This window comes from Spermophilus citellus (assembly GCF_964194105.1).
Source record: "Spermophilus citellus genome assembly, chromosome: 14".
NCBI lineage: Eukaryota > Metazoa > Chordata > Mammalia > Rodentia > Sciuridae > Spermophilus > Spermophilus citellus.
The window spans coordinates 25,240,594-25,258,991 of record NC_138194.1 but is presented as its reverse complement, the minus strand read 5'-3'; the positions used below and the strand labels follow the sequence as shown (position 1 = coordinate 25,258,991).

Sequence of the window (18,398 nt, the reverse complement as noted above, 5' to 3'; positions counted from 1 at the left end):
AAATTCTGTCATGTATATGATGATGACATTTCCAGCAGATTACATGCAAACATTGCAACTGTATCCTTACTTGTGGTTGATGATACCTTTGTATGTGGTAGATATTTTTAATTGGTATGATGATAAAATACCCATTTTTATATTTCTGGCACATGGAACTAGTTACACATGTTCTTAGAAAGCACTTAATAAATGAACTACTTTAATAAAGGTTATGGTTAATTATTAGAGGTAATTTATTGCTGCTAAGAATTAACTTTAACAAAAGTTATTGCTACTTCATATTTAAGTCAAATGTGTTTATTTACACATTTTTAAGGAAAAAAAATCGAAGTATATTTTACTTATATAAACCTTTGTGGTTTTTCGCATCATTGTATTTTGTTTTACATACAGTTGCTATACAGCTTGCATAAAACTGACAAAGTGAAAGGAATATATTGAACCATGAAGGCTTATTTTGATTTTTTCAAGCAACATCATGATTCATGAGCAAACAAGTTTTATGAGTATAATGAAGACAACATGAACAAATAGGGAAGTAACCAGGAAAAGAAATGATGCATCTTAAATTTATGGATGTGACGTGCTGCTGCCCATTTTATATCATTTTTTATCATAGTGAATCTTGGTGAATTCATTGCCTAGACATACTCTAGATATCATGAACACATCCTGTAGTCTTTGGTATTTTGTGGTACAGAGGTTTATAAAAAAAATTTCAGAAAACTAGATATCTTTTGAGAAATGCAATTTCATCCATTCTTGGCATACTCCTAATTTGATTCAATGTTAGATAATCTTAGAATTACATTCAAAATAATTAAGTTTAATGATATGTGATCCTTTGGAGTTTTCACATTTAAAAACTGTACTTTCTGATGTTTATACCACATTATCAATATTGAGAAGCTTTGGCAGCTTATAGTTACAAGAAAATCCAGTACCAGAATTTACTTTCTTTGCTTGTGCCTTACATTGCAAAGTCATTCAAAAGCATTGTTTTTTTTTTTCCAAAACTCTTGAAAAAAGTTCTCACTGACTTTTTTTTTTCCACATTGGGCTTTTCTCACTGGATACTTGAACACATTGCCTGTCAACTCTCTTCCATTACAACCTAAATAATAAATGTGAAATATGGTCATTGTCTGCTTCTTTTATCTTTATGCCAAAAATTATTGAATAAGGATTATTTCTTAGTCTTTTTATCGTGCTTTATTCTTTTTGCATATGCAAGAATTCCTTGAGTGTTTGCACAGTTTAAAATTGGTGAACAAATATTTACCTGGCCCTCGCTGGTTTTGTAAAGCTAACAAATTAAAGGGAAAGCAATAGAGATTCTTCAAATGGACATTTTCCTTCAGGAAGGGTGTTTCTAGTAGGTGATATACAGTAGATGCTTAATAAATGCTTATTGAGTGATAAATGATGGAGGTGGTAGATCTTATTTTTTCTTTCTTCATTTTTTTTTTTTTTTACAACTAATACATTGTTAGTACTAAGCATACTTGCATATACTTTCTCATACATGATCATTAAATATTTTTAAAGAAAAAATAAACTTGACCAGAAAAAGTTTTCTGTAAAAATTTCTGACATGTTTAGGTGTCAGTATCTTTATATTTATTGATTAAAAAAATCCCCAAATCCTTGCTAACCCCCTGCCCCCTCCCTTTTCCTCCCACCCCTCTGCCCTATCTAGAGTTCTTCTATTCCTCCCATGCTCCCCCTCCCACTCCACTATGAATCAGCCTCTTTGGAGGGGGCAGGGGATTAGCAAGGATGGTGGAATGTGATAGACATCATTATCCAAAGTACATGTATGAAGACACAAATTGGTGTCAACATACTTTATATACAACCAGAGATATGAAAAATTATGCTATATATGTGTAATAAGAATTGTAATGCATTCTGCTGTCATTTTTTTAAGTCAATAAAATAAAAAAAAAGAAAACATCATGCTAAGTAAAAGAAGTCAAAAACAAAGGACCACAAATTGTATGATTACATTCACATGAAATATCCAGACACACAAAAGGTAGATTAGTAGTTGTCTAGTGTTGAAGGGAGAGGCAAATTATGAAAAAATGCCTAAGGGGTACAAAATTTCCTTTCAGGGTAATGAAAATGCTCTGAAATTATGGTATATGGTTGCACAACTCTCTTAAGATACTAAAATTCACTGAACTGTAAATTTTAAATGGCATGGGAATTGTATAGAATGTGAATTATATCTCAATAAAGCTGTTTAAAAAAATGTTTTTTAAACCCTAAATCATTCCCTTGCTTTGATTATTAGTGCAATGTGATGTTACATGTCTGAACCTACTTGTACTCAATGGATCATCCATTTAATTGATAAATGAATAATAGGCATTTTCCTAGTATATAAAAAATGATCCCTTTTAATTCATTAGGCCTAATAACTAAGAACTGGTAAGTACCATGTGCTTAGTTAATGCTTAGTCATATAATTATACTGGGCTTTGAGCCATGTTGATTTGAATACAGACATTTCTTTTACAATTTACAAAATATGGAAGGAAAGCTGATAACTCACTGGGAAGATGTGAAAAGCTTACATATCACCATCTGATGATGATCCTTCTTCTTCTTCTTCTTTTTTTTTAATAGAAATTTAGAGGTATTAAACTGTGCTGAAGTAATCTTCATACAGGAGAGATTGTAGCAGTGTCTAAATTCACCCTGCTCAGGAAGGGAGGGCATTTAAATTTTCTTTCCTTCTATTATGGATTATTAACTCACAGTCTGTAGTCAGTGTATTATCTCAAGATGAAAAGGAGAAAATGGAATTTAAAATAAAATTATTTGAATTATCAAGGTTGTAAAAATAAATCAGCTAATCAGAATTCATGAAACATGTTCTATATTCCATCTTATTAGGAGTTTGATAGAGTTAAATATGAATGGAATTAAGTAATAAATATATATAATATATTTCTAGCAATTCATTGGATCTTGAGGATGACACCCGTCTTAACATGTTTGATGATGGGACACTCATGATCCGGAACACCAGAGAGTCAGACCAAGGCATCTATCAGTGTATGGCCAGGAACTCTGCTGGGGAAGCCAAGACACAGAACGCCATGCTCAGATACCACAGTCTTCCGGGTAAAATTGTATTTTCTGGTTGAACTTCATACAAATGCGTTAGGTATCTATGGTTATTTGCACTGAAAAATGACCTTATATTACTTCTTTAAAGTAGGTAATGCTGCAAAGTGAAACAATTGTCATTGATTTTTTTTGTACTTTTTTTAGAGAAACTTGATCTCTTTTTCCTTGAAGTTTGTTCTATTTTATTTATTTACTTTTAATTATATAAACAATTATTATTATTATTATTTTAAATATTTTTTAGTTATAGGTGGACACAATATCTTTATTTCATTTTTTATGTGGTGCCAAGGATCAAACCCAGTGCTTCACGAATGCTCTCCCTCTGAGCCACAATCCCAGCCCCTATTACTATCATTTTTGATGGTGCTGGTGATTAAACCTAGGGCTTTATGCATTCCAGGTATGTGCTCTACCACTGATCTGCACCTGTAGCCCTCAGAGTTTTTTTTTTAAGTTACTTCCTTAGTTCTGTTATTTTCCAGTGAATCACAGAGTGATTCCAAGATTTTCCAATTAGCCTTTCAATTACCGATCTAGCTCTCCAACATCTTGAGGCAGATTGAACGAATTGCTCCCAGGCAGGAAAATCATCCTCTTTAAAAACTCATTGTCCTTTATCCATCACGGATTCATTACAAATGTTTGTTGAATGCCCACTGAGCTATTGTTGAAGATTTCACACCCCTTCAACTACCCAGAAGCTTTGCTCTGCCATAATTTCAATGGCATATATAAATCAGACACAGTGACTAAGACAGATTTTTATCAGTATCATTTTGTGATGGTAGAAACGCATCATCTTTCCCCTTTCTGAGCCTGTAGTCTATTAGGCAATAGCCATAATTCAACCAAGTTTTATGATGTGTCAGGAGAGGGATGGAAGCATAAAGGACAGTTCTCTACCAGTAAACATTTAAAGCCCAGCACTGGCGAAGGGATTTCTGATTTGCAGCATTGACTAATACCTAAGGTATAAATAATCTTTCCATGGCCAATTTCTAGTTACCAACATGGCATGACTGAAGGTGGAGTTGGGAGGAGATGTGCAGTAGGCATCATGAGGCAGTGTTTCCACCACAGAAACATTCATAGACACAAATCACCTTAGAACCACAGAGAATAGGAAAATAGAGTCAAATAAGTAGAAATAATGAATGCCAGAATTTGTGAACTTCGGTGTTAATGACACTTATTTAATCGTATGTTTACATAATTTAACTTTTAATAATGGGCTAGGCTTAACAACCAGCTTGCAGAATATTCAAAATTTAACAGCTGCTTCTCAAGAGCTAGCTCTGGTATACCCCCTGAGATTTTAGTCAGGAAAAGGAGCAGTATATGAAGAATTTGAGATCACTGGGGGTTATTGATAGTATCAACAGAGACAGCAAACAGGAGCAAACAGGATGAAGGGAGAGAGGGGGTCCCTTGGAGCAGGCTTGGAGAGTCACGTTCATTTGAGATGTCCCCAGCAGCAAGGACATCTAAGTAGATAGCGAGGACAAGTAAAATAAAGTTAGATAAGTAGAGTTGAAACATTATTTTGGAAGAAAGTATGATGTAAGGGGAGACAGAGCAAGATGCATCCAAGAGGTGGAAATCCTTAATATTTCTGGAGTAGAGCCCAAATCACTGATTTGGGGAGGTGTAAGGCAGGTTAGATCATTCAGGTTGATCACGACTATATAGTAAGAGTGGTCAAAATTAGATTTTTCTTCTAGTAAAATATTTCTGATAGCAGTCTGGAGAAAACACAGGATGATGTGGTGTAATGAGAAAGTAGGTTGGCTGCAGCCATGAAGCAGGACATTGTTGGTAGAGACACAGATCAGATCATGACAGAGCAAATGGAGAAAATTCACTGAATGTGCCTGGGGGGAGGGGAGGTGTGTGGAAACACAGTTGAGTTGGAAATTGATCAACTATGGGGATTCCTTTCATGGTTTCTAAATAACTTCTAATTGACAGCTCTGGTAGCTCATTCCAAACAACCATCTCTTTCCTTCTTTGACTTTGGGGACATCACTTCCTCTTGATCCTTTCCTGACATTTTCATTCTTCTTTCTCCTTAAATGTCATGTTCCTCATAGCCCTCCCCTTCCCTCTCTTCCTCAAGTTTGGGCTGGTCACATTGCTTCTTCCTTCATTTGAGATCTCTTTCAATTTTAAAAGAATTCTTCAGCGTTCAACTTTAATAATTAAAAATAAAACTTATAAATCTATTGTTGCTATTTTTTCCTGAGATTTGAAACACTATCATTCCTGCTCACCTTCACATGTAATCTTTACATCCCACAAGCAGATTTGCCTGCATAAACCTCTTCCTTTCTGTTTGTTCTCTCTCTCGGGATATTTAATGTCCTTCAACAACCTCAGAGCTATCCTCTTTTGCTGTCTTTTTTTCTTTAGGTGTCTTAAAGTATATATTGAATAGGGGTCAGATCAGAGCTTCCTTCCCATGTCCACTATCATAGACTTGCTTAAAAAATATTTCTTTTTTAAAATATTTTTATTAGTTCATCAGGGTTATACATAAAAGTGGGGTTTATTTTGACATGATCCTATGTGCATGGAGTATCACTGGTTCCATTTCAGTGCCTGGTTCTTCCTATTGGAATGATGACAATAGTTTTCCCTATACAGTGCTTCTCAACCGTCAGCCTGTTCTATGGCACTTTGCACCCAACTCTGATAAAATAATTTCATCATTATACTGTAGTTGATTTATTTTGTCCTCTGTCCTCTGACTATAACATACAAGGAAAGGAATGTATCTTGTGCATCTTTATATTTTACTAACACCTAAAATTTTACTGATATATTTAAGACATTCATATTGCCAAAAATTGAATTAAATCTTGGTTATTAAATTAGATTGATTCAGCTTATTCCTATTCTCCAGGGTATGTTCATCTCAGAAGTCGATGAGCCCCTGAAACTGAAACTTTATCATTAGGCGTTTTTAACAACTTAGTCTTTATTTTATGCTTGAGATTCCCATAAAAGATGTAATTCTTAAGCATTAATAAGAGTGGAATACCTATAATGAAGTCTAGATTCTCTGGTTTCTTGATAAATCTATTTGAAATACACTTAGCTTGAAAGTAAACCAAAACTTGACATGGCTTAAACATACAGTGCGAGTGTGTGTGTGTGTGTGTGTGTGTGTAGGTGCATTGTTTGCCAAGAGTAGTGTAGAGGTAATCTGTACAGAGAGGCCCCAGTACTCTAGCAAACCAATGATCTTTTTTTCTACTGTTCAATCCTTTGTACATAGACCTCTTTTCCTCCCTTATAATTGCCACTTCTTAGTTACATGGCAACTTCCCATAATCCAAACTCATGCCTGAATTCCAGGTAACAGGAGGTAGAGCGATGACTACCTAGTCTTAGCCCTTTTATTTGGGAAGGAAACTCTCTTTCCAGTGACAAGTACCTGGATCTTGCTGGGAGAACTGTATTTAAAAGCATGTGAGTGTTTTTAAATTGGAACACTTGGACATTTAGCCCCTAAAGAATAGGTATTCAGTGAGCACATTGCAGCATCTACAATACAAGAGGTTGTTTTTAAAAATATGTATTTATGTAAAATCAACATTTAATTTATTTTAGATTTAATTCTTTGATAACTGTGAGAAAAGGAATTTTGAAGGCAATAGTGATACCGCCAGTTACCAGTGACTAGTTCTGCTCCCTCCCATGTTGAAGTGTAACATTAGAGAAGCACGCTGAGGCAAGCATATAAAGCACAGTTTATTTAAAAAGGGGTAACATAGACTTCTCCCTAGGAGGGAGAAGGGGGCCATAGCTGGTATCCTGGTATCCCAAGTAGCAAGGCAGTCTGCCTTTTTTATAGGTCTGAGGCTTCTTTTGTTTCGTTCTCCTGCTTTCTTTCCCTTATCTCTTTCCTTCCTGCTTACCCCACTAGGCCCAGAAGATGCTCAGTGGGATGGCCAAAACGTGAGAAGCAGATGGACCAGAGGCGGAGGGGGTTGGCAGAGGTGTTGGATGGAGCAGCCCAGGACACATTAATTAACAACTTTAATTCTCCCTGTTGGAGGGAGGGTCAATTCCTGGGACAGGTTACCTTAGAAACAGGTTGGAGCTGTGGCAAGTTATCTTGCTAAGAGAGAGGAGGAGCTCTGAAGGCATTTTAGTCCCTCAGGGGACAGTCTCCAATTTCCTGGACTCACTCAAATTGGCCTCCTTAATCTGACCTGACTCAATTTACCTATCTATACTGATTGCCTGTCTGATTCTGGCTTCAATGATAGTTTTAAACCACAATGCAAAAATAAGAAATAAATAAACCTTCCTAATTGTTACTGCTTATATTTTATTTTGTTTTCCTCTTATCCTTAGCCAAACCTAGCTTTGTAATCCAGCCCCAGGACACGGAGGTTTTAATTGGCACCAGCACAACTTTGGAATGCATGGCCACAGGCCACCCACACCCCCATATAACTTGGACCAGGGACAATGGAGAGGCACTGGATGGATCCAGGCACATAGAAACCTCCAGTGGACTCCACTTGAAGAGCATCACCCTGATGGATCATGGTGGATTCACCTGTCATGCCAACAATAGCCAAGGCTCTGTTCACGCCTCGGCCAACATCATTGTGCAAGGTATGGGAGCAGAAGGTCCTTCTTGAAATGGTCCTTCTGTCACATATGGAAAATTGTTTTTCAACTTGAAAAGTAATATCATGTATGTCAGCAGAGAGATTTTTTTATTTGCCTTTTATTTTCTTGACATAATAGAATCTTCAAAACGAATCTGCTTCATGTTAAAAGTTGGGCACTTTTTCAACTTAAGTCTTTATCCAAAGGCCAGAATCAGGCATTAGTAATAAAAGAGATGAAGTCATTAATCTGGCAGCAAACTGTCAAAAGATATTTGTGTTTCAGAATATTTTACAGATAAAGGGAAGACACTCCAGCTACGAAAGTGAAAGGCTATGCCCCAGGTTCACAGTCATTTACCAAGCTGTCTACTCAACATAGCCTGAGAATATGCTCAGGGCTCTAGCAGGTAGCAACCACAGTGACAGTGCCATTCTGAACCCCAAGAATAAGTTACGTGTGGGTGATTATGTTGTAAAAAAGAAATGCTTTTCGGTTGTTTTTCTGTTCTTAATCTGGAGCTGCCCCTTCCTTTCCATTTTTGTTGTTGTGGTTGTGTGTGTGAGTGTGTGTGTGTGTGTGTGTGTTTGCACATGTGCAATCCTCCTGTTGGTTTAGAGGTTTCATAAACAGAAGAATTCATGTTATTAAAGAGATGCCACAAGTCCTATTCTGTCCTACCCAAAACAGTTTTCTATTATATCATAAGAGTCTAAAAATTTACAACATTCCATTTTAAGGATCTCGGGGAGTATGCATATTTTAATTGAGTTAGGAGGTTTTATTAATTTCAGATTTGCATAAGATGTTACCTATCAAAACACCAGATCTGGAGAAACGCAGAGCAAAGATAGTCTAGAATATGGACTGTCTAGTGCAGTTCTAGTGCAGTTCTAGAATTGAGGGAACTTCAGGATGGTGAATCCTGGCTGCATTGAGACTAGTATTTGTCTTCTAAAGGTGCAGAACTTCACCCAGCCTGGGTTTCCTACATTCAGTGAAAGTTTTCTGAATTAAATCAACTCCTTCAGTAGAAATAGATCAATCATTTCTTGTTTCTGTTGACATGTCTAAAGAAAAAATTGTGTTGTCCTATAGAAATGCTAATATTATGAAAACACCTTTCTTGTTCTAGAAATAAATTATAGAAATGAAATTTTTCTCCTTGTAGTCTTTGGCAACTTCATGTGAGGTGGGTGGGGGGAATTACTTTTAAAGGACCCAAACATTATTTTTATATTTGTTTCAATGCATTGGGATTGAAAAATGCTTTCAAAGAAATAGTGCTTGGTTTCTGTTTTGGATCCATGATTTTAAGTTTTAAGTCTTAGTTTTTTAGAAACCCAATGCCTAGTCAAACATTTGCATTTTAACAAGTCTCTTTTATTTCACACTATGTTAGTCTTTGCTTCCCAGCTTCTTGCAAGTGGTTCCTATTCTTTCTGTTTGATCATCTGCATCAATTGATATTTAACTAAACTCTGACAACATTTACAGTCCTGCTCATTTTGGATACCACAAAACGCTAATCATTTCTTCTTACTGGTCAGTTTGCACTGAGATTGCCAACCCCTTGTCCTTTGTCACTTGCAACTGTGTTCTTGTGCCACTTGCGGGTCTGTGTGTCAAGATTTTCAATTAGTCTTAAGATGGTCCATTAATCATTTTATACATTTATGAAAGAGGCTTCTTTATTTGCCTAGTGCATAAATATTTTAGATGTTACCCTTTTGAGGTTATTTTAATGGGTATTCTATCAGTTTTCTCTAGTTCTTTTAATGTTCAGTTATGCTGAATCACAGATATCACAGTTACCCATCAGTAAACACTTCATTCCCTCAACTGGCTGGAACAAATGACAAATAAACTTAAAAAAAAAAAAAAAAAAGATCCAGAAAGCTTCATTTAAAAGGCATGAATCACAACATGGGGGCTTAGGTGAAAAGATCTATTGTCCTTAACAGTGTAAACAGAAATGCTTTTTACATGGCAGGGGTTGTAATAAAAATAGAAAGGTCCTCCATCACCACATGTACTGGTTTAGCATTGGCAGTGGGATTCATTGGGCAATAGTTTTAAAAATAAAAGCTCAGAAAGGTCAACCTTAATTCCTCCAGCCTTCACTGCCTGCCTTGGTAATAATGTTCAGGGTTTTTTGAATGTCTTTCCCACCAGATTGAAATTTCTTCTTTGATCTAGGAGGTTGGTCATTTAGTATAAGGGACAAATGTAAATTGCTTGTTTACTTAAATTTTGCCTGTTGTTTGCTAGCATGCAGAATCTTAGGACTTATTTTTATTTTTATTCATTTATTTTTGGTACCTGGGATTGAACCCCAAGGTACTTTGCCACTGAGATACATGCCCAGCCCTTTTTATTTGTACCTTGAGACAGAGTCTCACTAAATTGTTGAGGCTGGTCTTGAACTTGTGATCCTCCGGCCTCAGCCTCCTGATTTGCTGGGACTACAGGTATGCACCATCATGCCTGAGGGTATTATTATTATTATTATTATTATTATTATTATTATTATTACAATTTTGATGATAGTGTAGTGGCACCACCCTGCCCCCATGGAAAATCTTAATTAAGCTTCTCCAGAGGACCCCCCCCCCCCAATAACTGTTCTTAGACTATCAACAAGAATTTCTGCAGCAGAGTTTTCAGGCTGGAGGTGTACTACAGAGGCAGGATGTGATAAGAAAGACTAATCTAAGGCCTCCACAGAGGCCTTTGTATTTCAATAGACAATAGTCAGGTCCTTTGGAGCTAGCAGGCTGGAGGAAGGGGAGGAGAACTCTCCAGGTCCTGGGTGCTGATTCTTGCAGAGAGTGTCCTTGATTGTGAATCTACTTCTGGATTCCACTGTTCTGGAAAAAACTGCTTTTGTGTGGGCTGCTGCAGATTGTGAGCCTCTGAGCCCCGCCCCTACATGTTGGGTATAAAGTTCTGAAACTTTCTAAACTCAGGGTTAAGAGGTGTGATTTGATGGAGGTGGAAAAACCCCCTTTTTGAACCTGGCTGCGTGCAGCCTTTTTAAACATGATTCCTGCTATTCCTCCGGGTCCAGCCTTGTCTGTCCCACTATAAGAGCACATGAAGTAATACAATATTTTTTGCCCAGACCTGGCTAACTAAATTTTAATTATTACTAAACAACTGAAATCAAATTTCCCAACTTAGAACACTGGGTAGATTTTTTATTTTTTTATTTTTTGTCTTAACTACGACCTACTTTTATTACATACTTCTTTTACTGTGTCATGAATTCAAGTTTTAATGTAGAAATATTTTTGTTCTTTTTAAGCCATTCCTGGTAATTTCAGGAGTTAGTGTAATGTTCTGGAAAGAACATCAGTCTGGGGGTTGAGCGACCTAGATTCTCACAGTCTCTGCCACTTACTGTTTCTGACTGAGAGAAATTCAATTCAAACTTCTCCAGTCTGAATTTCTTCATCTGTGGAATGAGGAGCTTGACACTGCTGGTCTGTAGGCTGTTTTCTAGAAGTCAATTACAAATAGCTTTCAGGCATTCCTGAGGGTCTTCATGCTTATGTGCAATTAATCTTATAATATGGTATTCAGTCTAGCACCTTAATTAGAATTTATGAGGACCTTTAAAAAAATCTTTATTATCTGCACATAGTATGAAACTTGCAACAAATATGCTTTGTCAAATGGTATTTACTTCATCATGTTTGTTGTATTTGCTGATGGCAGGCAGGAACAAGGGGTAGTGGGATTGTGCCTGTCATCTGGGAAAGAGTTTTTGAAATTGTCACCTCTCAGATATTATTGAGGGTTATGGGTCTTTCTTAAATAGCCACACAGATTTCTTTTTCATAGTAACATATTGTGAACAGAATCCCTTTCTACAAATGGTGTATTTAGCTATTAGCTATTCATTATTTATATAAAAGCAACTATAAACATTTTGAATATTTGGGACTATAAATTTTGACGTAAATGGCACTTTTTCAAAAGCATAATTTTATGTGTTTGCAGGAGCATCTCTCCATAGAACATATTTTTTCTTCTGAAGTAAATACAGCAATTTGATTTGAATTTTATTCTGTACGTGAACATTTGGAGAGAACCATTTTGTTAATAATGCAAATATGAACTGTAGCTTTAAATATGTCTATTTCAGCTAGTAAAAGATAAGCAGGACGATCTAGTGATATGAAGCAGCTTCCATAAGACTCAGAAATGGTCCTGTTACCGCTGGTTATCGGTGACAGTTCTGCTCCCTCACATGTTGAAGTTGGAACATTAGAGAAGCAGCCGAGGCAAGCAGATACAGCAGGGTTTATTTAAAAAGGGGTAACAGACTTATCCCAGGAGGGAGAAGAGGGCCATAGCTGGTATCCTGGTATTCAAGAAGCAAGGTGTTCTGCCCTATTTATATGTCCTAGGCTTCCTTTATTCCCCTGCCCTCTTCCCCTTTCTCCATACAGTGTTTGTGACTAGGCCCAGGAGTGCTCAGTGGGATGGCCAAATGGTGGGAAACAGGTGGGCTGAAGGGGGAAGGGCAGGAAGGAGCAGCCCAGGACACATTGATTAACAACTTTAATAACTCCCTGTAGGAGGGAGGGGCAATTCCTGGGACTGGTTACCTTGCCAACAGGTTGGAGCCAGGGCAGGTTCTTCATAAGGGTGGAGGAAGGGTCTCTGAAGGAATTAACATTTGAATCCTTCAGGGCACAGTCTCCAACTTGCTGGACTCACTCAAAATTGGCCTCCTTGAGCTGACCTGACTTGATTTACCTATCTGAACTGACTGCCTGTCTAATTCTGGCTTCAGTCCATATTGGTTATTTCTGTTTTTTTATTTTTTATTTTTTTCTGGTTTCCTTGCAAGCAGGCACAAACATATGCATACACTTCTATGTTTTCAGTATCCTTGCTAATAAATCATTGGGAATATCATGAAAGGAGTTCCCAGAGAAGGGGGTCCTCGACTCAGGATATGTGGGATCCTTGGCATTTGTGACAGAAATAAATTTCAGCATGCACCAGTCAGCTGAGACACAGACAGTTTTATTAAGAAAGCAGATACATTTTTAAGAGTTCGCTATCTCACAGGAGAGACATCACTTGGGGCAGAGTAAGAAACACATTACGTGAGAATGCTGGCCATCTTGAGAGTGAGTTTTGGGGATAAAGCAAAGAATATGCTTCAAGGGAGAATGAAGGCTATCTCCAGAGGAAGAAAGACCCACCCATTTGTGTGTGGCATTTATATTTATAAAAGGGCAGTTGGTAGGGGCTGAACTAGAGTCAGGACAGAATGTAACACAATTTTGCACAGTTTTCTCTTTGCTTGCACTTTTGTGCATTGTTACTTTTGCAGGAAAGCACAAGAACCAAGGGTACAGGCAAAGGAAACGGTCCTGGTTGCTTAAGAATGCTTATTTTGCATTTTAAAGGTTCTTGGGTGTTTACTGTTTTCCAGGTGTTGGGCTCCTGGGGACTTCTCTTTTGAAACCCAGTCTCTCTTTTTCTCTATCCTCAAGTTGCTATCTCAAAACTAATTCTAATTACAAAACATATTTCAATTTTTAAACATATTTTCTTTCTTCTCGTGTTGTTATTAAAATGTTCCAAAATGATTTGTGATTTTAGTGGCCTCTTTTGTCTTCAGCTCCACCACAATTTATAAGAAGCCCCAAGGACCAGGTGGTGTTGGAGGAGCATGCTGTAGAACTTCTTTGTGAAGCTGAAGGCCGCCCACCACCAGTTATTCTCTGGACCAAAGCAGGTATTAGCACTTCCATAAATGATTGTGGGAAGAAATGAGTACCTTCTTTTTTCGGAAAGTACAAAAAATAGTTTAAATATCACAAGTACATTGTGGACATCTAAACAGCACACTTTAAGTACAACACCATCTTAAATTTTCTGATGTTTTAAGTTTTGGTATTTGAATGTATGGCCTTCCTGAGATCATACTTTTACTCTGGGACATAGATTCTAGACTTTAAAAATAAAATTATTGGAAAGTTTAGTGTTTGTTTTTTTTTAAATACCAAAAGCTAGCCTGCAAAATGTTAGAGATTTCTTTTGAATTAATCTTCAACTTGAATCCAAAAATTCTTTTAGTACAAAATGAAATCAGAAATGAAACAAAATGCTAAATGGAGCTCCAACTTATTAGACTTAAACGAAACTTTCAGAATAGAGCTGCTGTTCTTGAAGTGTGAGTAGCCTGGGTACAGGGCGTGGCAAGCAGGGTCCAGCCTCCCATCCAGAGGGACCAGGCACTCTTAGGGAACCTGAGAACATTGTACAACAAGATGCACAGTGGGCTGGATGAGAGATTGAGGAAGACTTTCTGGGCTTGGAAATCTTAGCTTCTACATTAGTTAAAGTGCTAAGTTAAATTCAAAATATGTCTATGCATTTTGAAATTTTTGGATTAAAATTTCTGTTCTGTTCTTGCTCTGGAACTTGGAGAAGTAGACAACAGGTGGACTTTGGAGCCCTAAAGCCTAGATTCATCTCTACTCCCTCATTTACTAGTTGCATGAATTTAGAAAGTAAATTAGCCATTGTTTACTAGCATACTCTCAACTATGTGCTGGGGGTGATGAAATGTACTACATCATCAGACGGTTGTAAGAATTGATCTGAATATGCTTAAAATTTTAGCTATTTGGAACAAGTAGCTGCCAACCTGTGTGCACACTCAATAAAGTTAGCTATTGCTTTTTCTAACTGTAACAAGACATCAGTAAGCTATAAGTTTTTACTGAAATAGTTGAGAATGACAACCCTATTTAATTGCTAGTGACCATGAGGAATAAAGTGTTGAGAAGGATCCAGAAGCTCAGTGTAAGCTCAAAGGTAAGAAGTACAGTGGTGGCTTGGGGTGTGGCTCTGAGGGTTATCAGCAGGAGTGTCACAAAAATACCACATTTGGTATGCTGCCTAAGCACTTTAAATATTCGTTTCCCATAATCCTTTTATATTCTCAATATTGTATACATTTGACGAACCAATGTTAGAGAGGTATTTGAAAATTGTATTAGTAATCAGATTGGTTCTGAAATTTCCATTCTAATTGTGGTTAAAACTGAGGAGGCAAGCAGGTAGGTGAGGGGATTCATAAAGAGGCCAAGCTATTTTCCTGGTGGGAGATGATAAATCCTTGCAATACAGTGATACTGCCTGCGGGTTATCGGTGACGAGTTCTCTTCCCCGACATGTTGAAGTTTGAACATTAGAGAAGCAGCTGAGGCAAGCATATAAAGCAGGGTTTATTTAAAAAGGGGTAACATAGACTTCTCCCAGGATGGAGAAGGGGGCCATAGCTGGTATCCTGGTATCCCCAGAAGCAAGGTGTTCTGCCCTATTTATATGTCCTAGGCTTCCTTTATTCGCCTGCCCTCTTCCCCTCATCTTTCTCCCTACAGTGTCTGTGACTAGGCCCAGGAGTGCTCCGTGGGATGGCCAAAAGGTGGGAAACAGGTGGGCTGAAGGGGGAAGGGCAGGAAGGAGCAGCCCAGGACACATTAATTAACAACTTTAATAACTCCCTGTAGAAGGGAAGGACATTCCTGGGACTAGTTACCTTGGCAACAGGTTGGAGCCAGGGCAGGTTCTTCATAAGGGTGGAGGAAGGGCCTCTGAAGGAATTAACATTTGAATCCCTCAGGGGACAGTCTCCAGCTTGCTGGACTCACTCAAAATTGGCCTCCTTGATCCAACCTGACTCAATTTACCTATTTATACTGACTGCCTGTCTTAATTCTGACTTCAACTGTGGCGGAGGTTGGGGGAGGTCAGGACAAGGCTCATGCCATATTTTGGGGAAGGTGATACAGAAAGGAGCCATCCTAGTTCACACCCCAAGGATTTCCTGAAAGAAGGATCTCAGCCTTTATTAGGACAGTCATTCAGTTCTGGCCTTTCGATCCTTGAGTCATACAAAGGCAATACAGAGTACTTTCTTTTCCTCTTTTGCAGGAAGACGGCTCCCTGTAGAAGGCCGACATACAGTTCTTTCCTTTGGCACTCTGAGAATTGACCGTGTAGCACAGCACGATGAAGGTCAATATGAATGCCAAGCAGTCAGTCCACTGGGGGTGAAAAAGGTGTCTGTCCACCTGACCGTAAAGCCCAAAGGTAATAAGTGCCAAGATGCATTTTCACATCCTAAAGAGATTCTCTCTTCCTATGTTTTCAAAACATCCAGCAGAGACCCCATTACTTAAACAATTTTTTTTTAGGATCTAAGAAATCGATAATTTCATACTTTTCTTCTTCTGTATAACTTCTCTTTCTACATTAAAATTTTATTTTAATTAATAGTAATTGCAATCATGTTTTCTTTAAAAGTCATTTCATGGGGCTGAGGTTGTTGGCTCATATATATATATAGACTAATTTACATTTTCTGCACTCTTTGCATCTTGATATAATTTCCTAAGTTTCTCTACAAGTCCTGCATAATTTGTTTTGATGTAGTAGTTCTAAATTCAGAGGTAACACATATTTAGATAAGAATATATGATAAGTAAAAACAAAGTTTAGCCCTATATAGCAATGTAAGCATAAGAAGAAACATGAATAATGCCAAACTGTTCACAATAAACATGAACACATGAGTACATCAAGTTACTACTATATATTGATGTATTGTCTATTATTAATTATCTTACCCCTCTATTTTAGACATTAAATGCTTTTTTTTTTTTTTTTTTTTGGTACTAGGATTGAACCCAGAGGTACTTAGCCACTGAACCACATCTCCAGCCCACTTTTTTTTTTTTTTTTCTGAGACAGTCTCATTAAGTTGCTTAGGACCTCCCTAAGTTGCTGAGACTGACTTTGAACTTGTGATCCTCCTGCCCTCACTTCCTGAGCTGCTGGTATTATAGGAGTACAACACCACACCCAGCTTACATGCTCATTTTTAAATGAAGTTGAGATTCCAGAGGAGAAGTTAGCATTGGCATCCCAGTGTGCAAATAGCAACTCAAATGAGTGGGAGGCTTTGAAACACAATTATGGAAAGATGAAGGGATATGAAATGCCTCTGGCAAACCCATTTCTGTCTAAGAGTAAATATCGAAAACTGCTCTGAAGAATATTCCAAACTGTTTTTGAACTAATTTTCAACTAAAGCCCATCCACCAGAAGTTTTTAGACCAATGTTTGAAAAACATGGAAGTGATATTAAATGAACAAATATTAATCAAATAAGATATAATATGCAGATGCATATTGATTGATATATTGATATTGATATCGATTTACAATGATTGATCTTCCTTTTGCCCCATTTTCACATTTTTCAGTTGTCCATCTCCTATCAGTCCTTCACGTCTCAATATGGAGGCCACTGCCCTTCCCTAAGGAGGTTTCTTCCACTCTCTAAGGTGTCCCTGTTGAATTGAGCATTAGAGTATACCATTTAGTCTAACCAAATACTGCTAGAATATGCCATCTAATTTAATCTAATTAGAGTATATCATTGGACACATGTAGAAGTATTTGATAAATCCATCAAATATCCATAGCCCAGAAAATATTATGAGCAATATTCATGAATGTGGAAGTAAACAAACAAGTGTTTTAAAGAATAGATGTATAAGTGTTGTAGCAGATTTTGTGAAGATTATGAATAGCAAGGCCCAAGTGGAAGGAAGTCGTTTGAACAGTTGGTTGTTTAGACCTAGAATAGGTCTTGATTTCATGCTACATAACTATTGAGTCTTGATCAGATCCATGTTTTAGAATATAACTCAACCCAAAGTGAACAGGATAGGTTCTAGTGAAGAAACACTAGAAACTAGTAAGAAACTAGTCACTTGACCTGAACTGGGATCACAACAACTGGGAAGAATGAGTGAATTCAAGAAAAATTATGACAGATGGAACCATTTTATCTATGAGATTATAAAGAGCATTTTTTTCTTCTTTCCTTCTTTTTTAAAAATATTTTTTTACTTGTAGATGGACCTTTATTTATTTATTTATTATTTATTTATTTATTTTTAAGTGGTACTGAGGATCAAACCCAGTGCCTCACTCATGCTAGGGAAGCGCTCTATCACTGAGCCACAACCCTGGCTCTTTTGCCTTCTTTTCGAATCCTTGAAGCAATTTAAATATATTGTACTGTGATGAAGGAGCCAATAAAGATGGGGTCCCAAAACAAAAGCATCAGGAGACGCCATTTAGAGAAAGTGGTGGAGGTGACTCCGTAAAGACTTGATATTTGAGCAGAGACTTGGGTGAAGTAAGATTTAACATGTTTGCTAAGGGATGAATAGAGTTTAGTCCAAAGATTGTATGAGGAAACACATCACAGATGGAAGCAAAAAAGATTGACATCTTTGAGAAGAGAAAGAATATCATATGTTTCAAAGTGCTGGGAAAAGAGCAGTGTTTCTGTAATTGAGTGAGCAAAAGAGAGAGTGTCTCTGGATGAGTCTGGGGCTGTGGGTGAAAGAAGGATTGGTTATGCAAGAAAATATTAAGATTTGGCATTTTGACCAAAGAGATGTAGATGCCACTGATGCCTTAGAGACAGGGGCAGACATGAGGCACTCAAAGTCTGCTAGTTTCTGTTCATAGAATTTGGGGCAAAACCAAGCATTTATTTTTAAGACATGCTT

General features: G+C 37.3%; 1 protein-coding gene across 1 annotated transcript in view; it reads left to right on the top strand.

Annotated features, from left to right (window-relative positions):
- Positions 1-18,398, top strand: part of PXDNL (peroxidasin like) — a 489,071-nt gene that overhangs the window by 361,619 nt on the left and 109,054 nt on the right. Inside the window, exons 9-12 of the mRNA XM_081265922.1 lie at positions 2,969-3,138; positions 7,510-7,776; positions 13,418-13,534; positions 15,742-15,900. Of these exons, the coding sequence (XP_081122048.1) occupies positions 2,969-3,138; positions 7,510-7,776; positions 13,418-13,534; positions 15,742-15,900 (713 nt within the window). The remainder of the gene's footprint in view (positions 1-2,968; positions 3,139-7,509; positions 7,777-13,417; positions 13,535-15,741; positions 15,901-18,398) is intronic.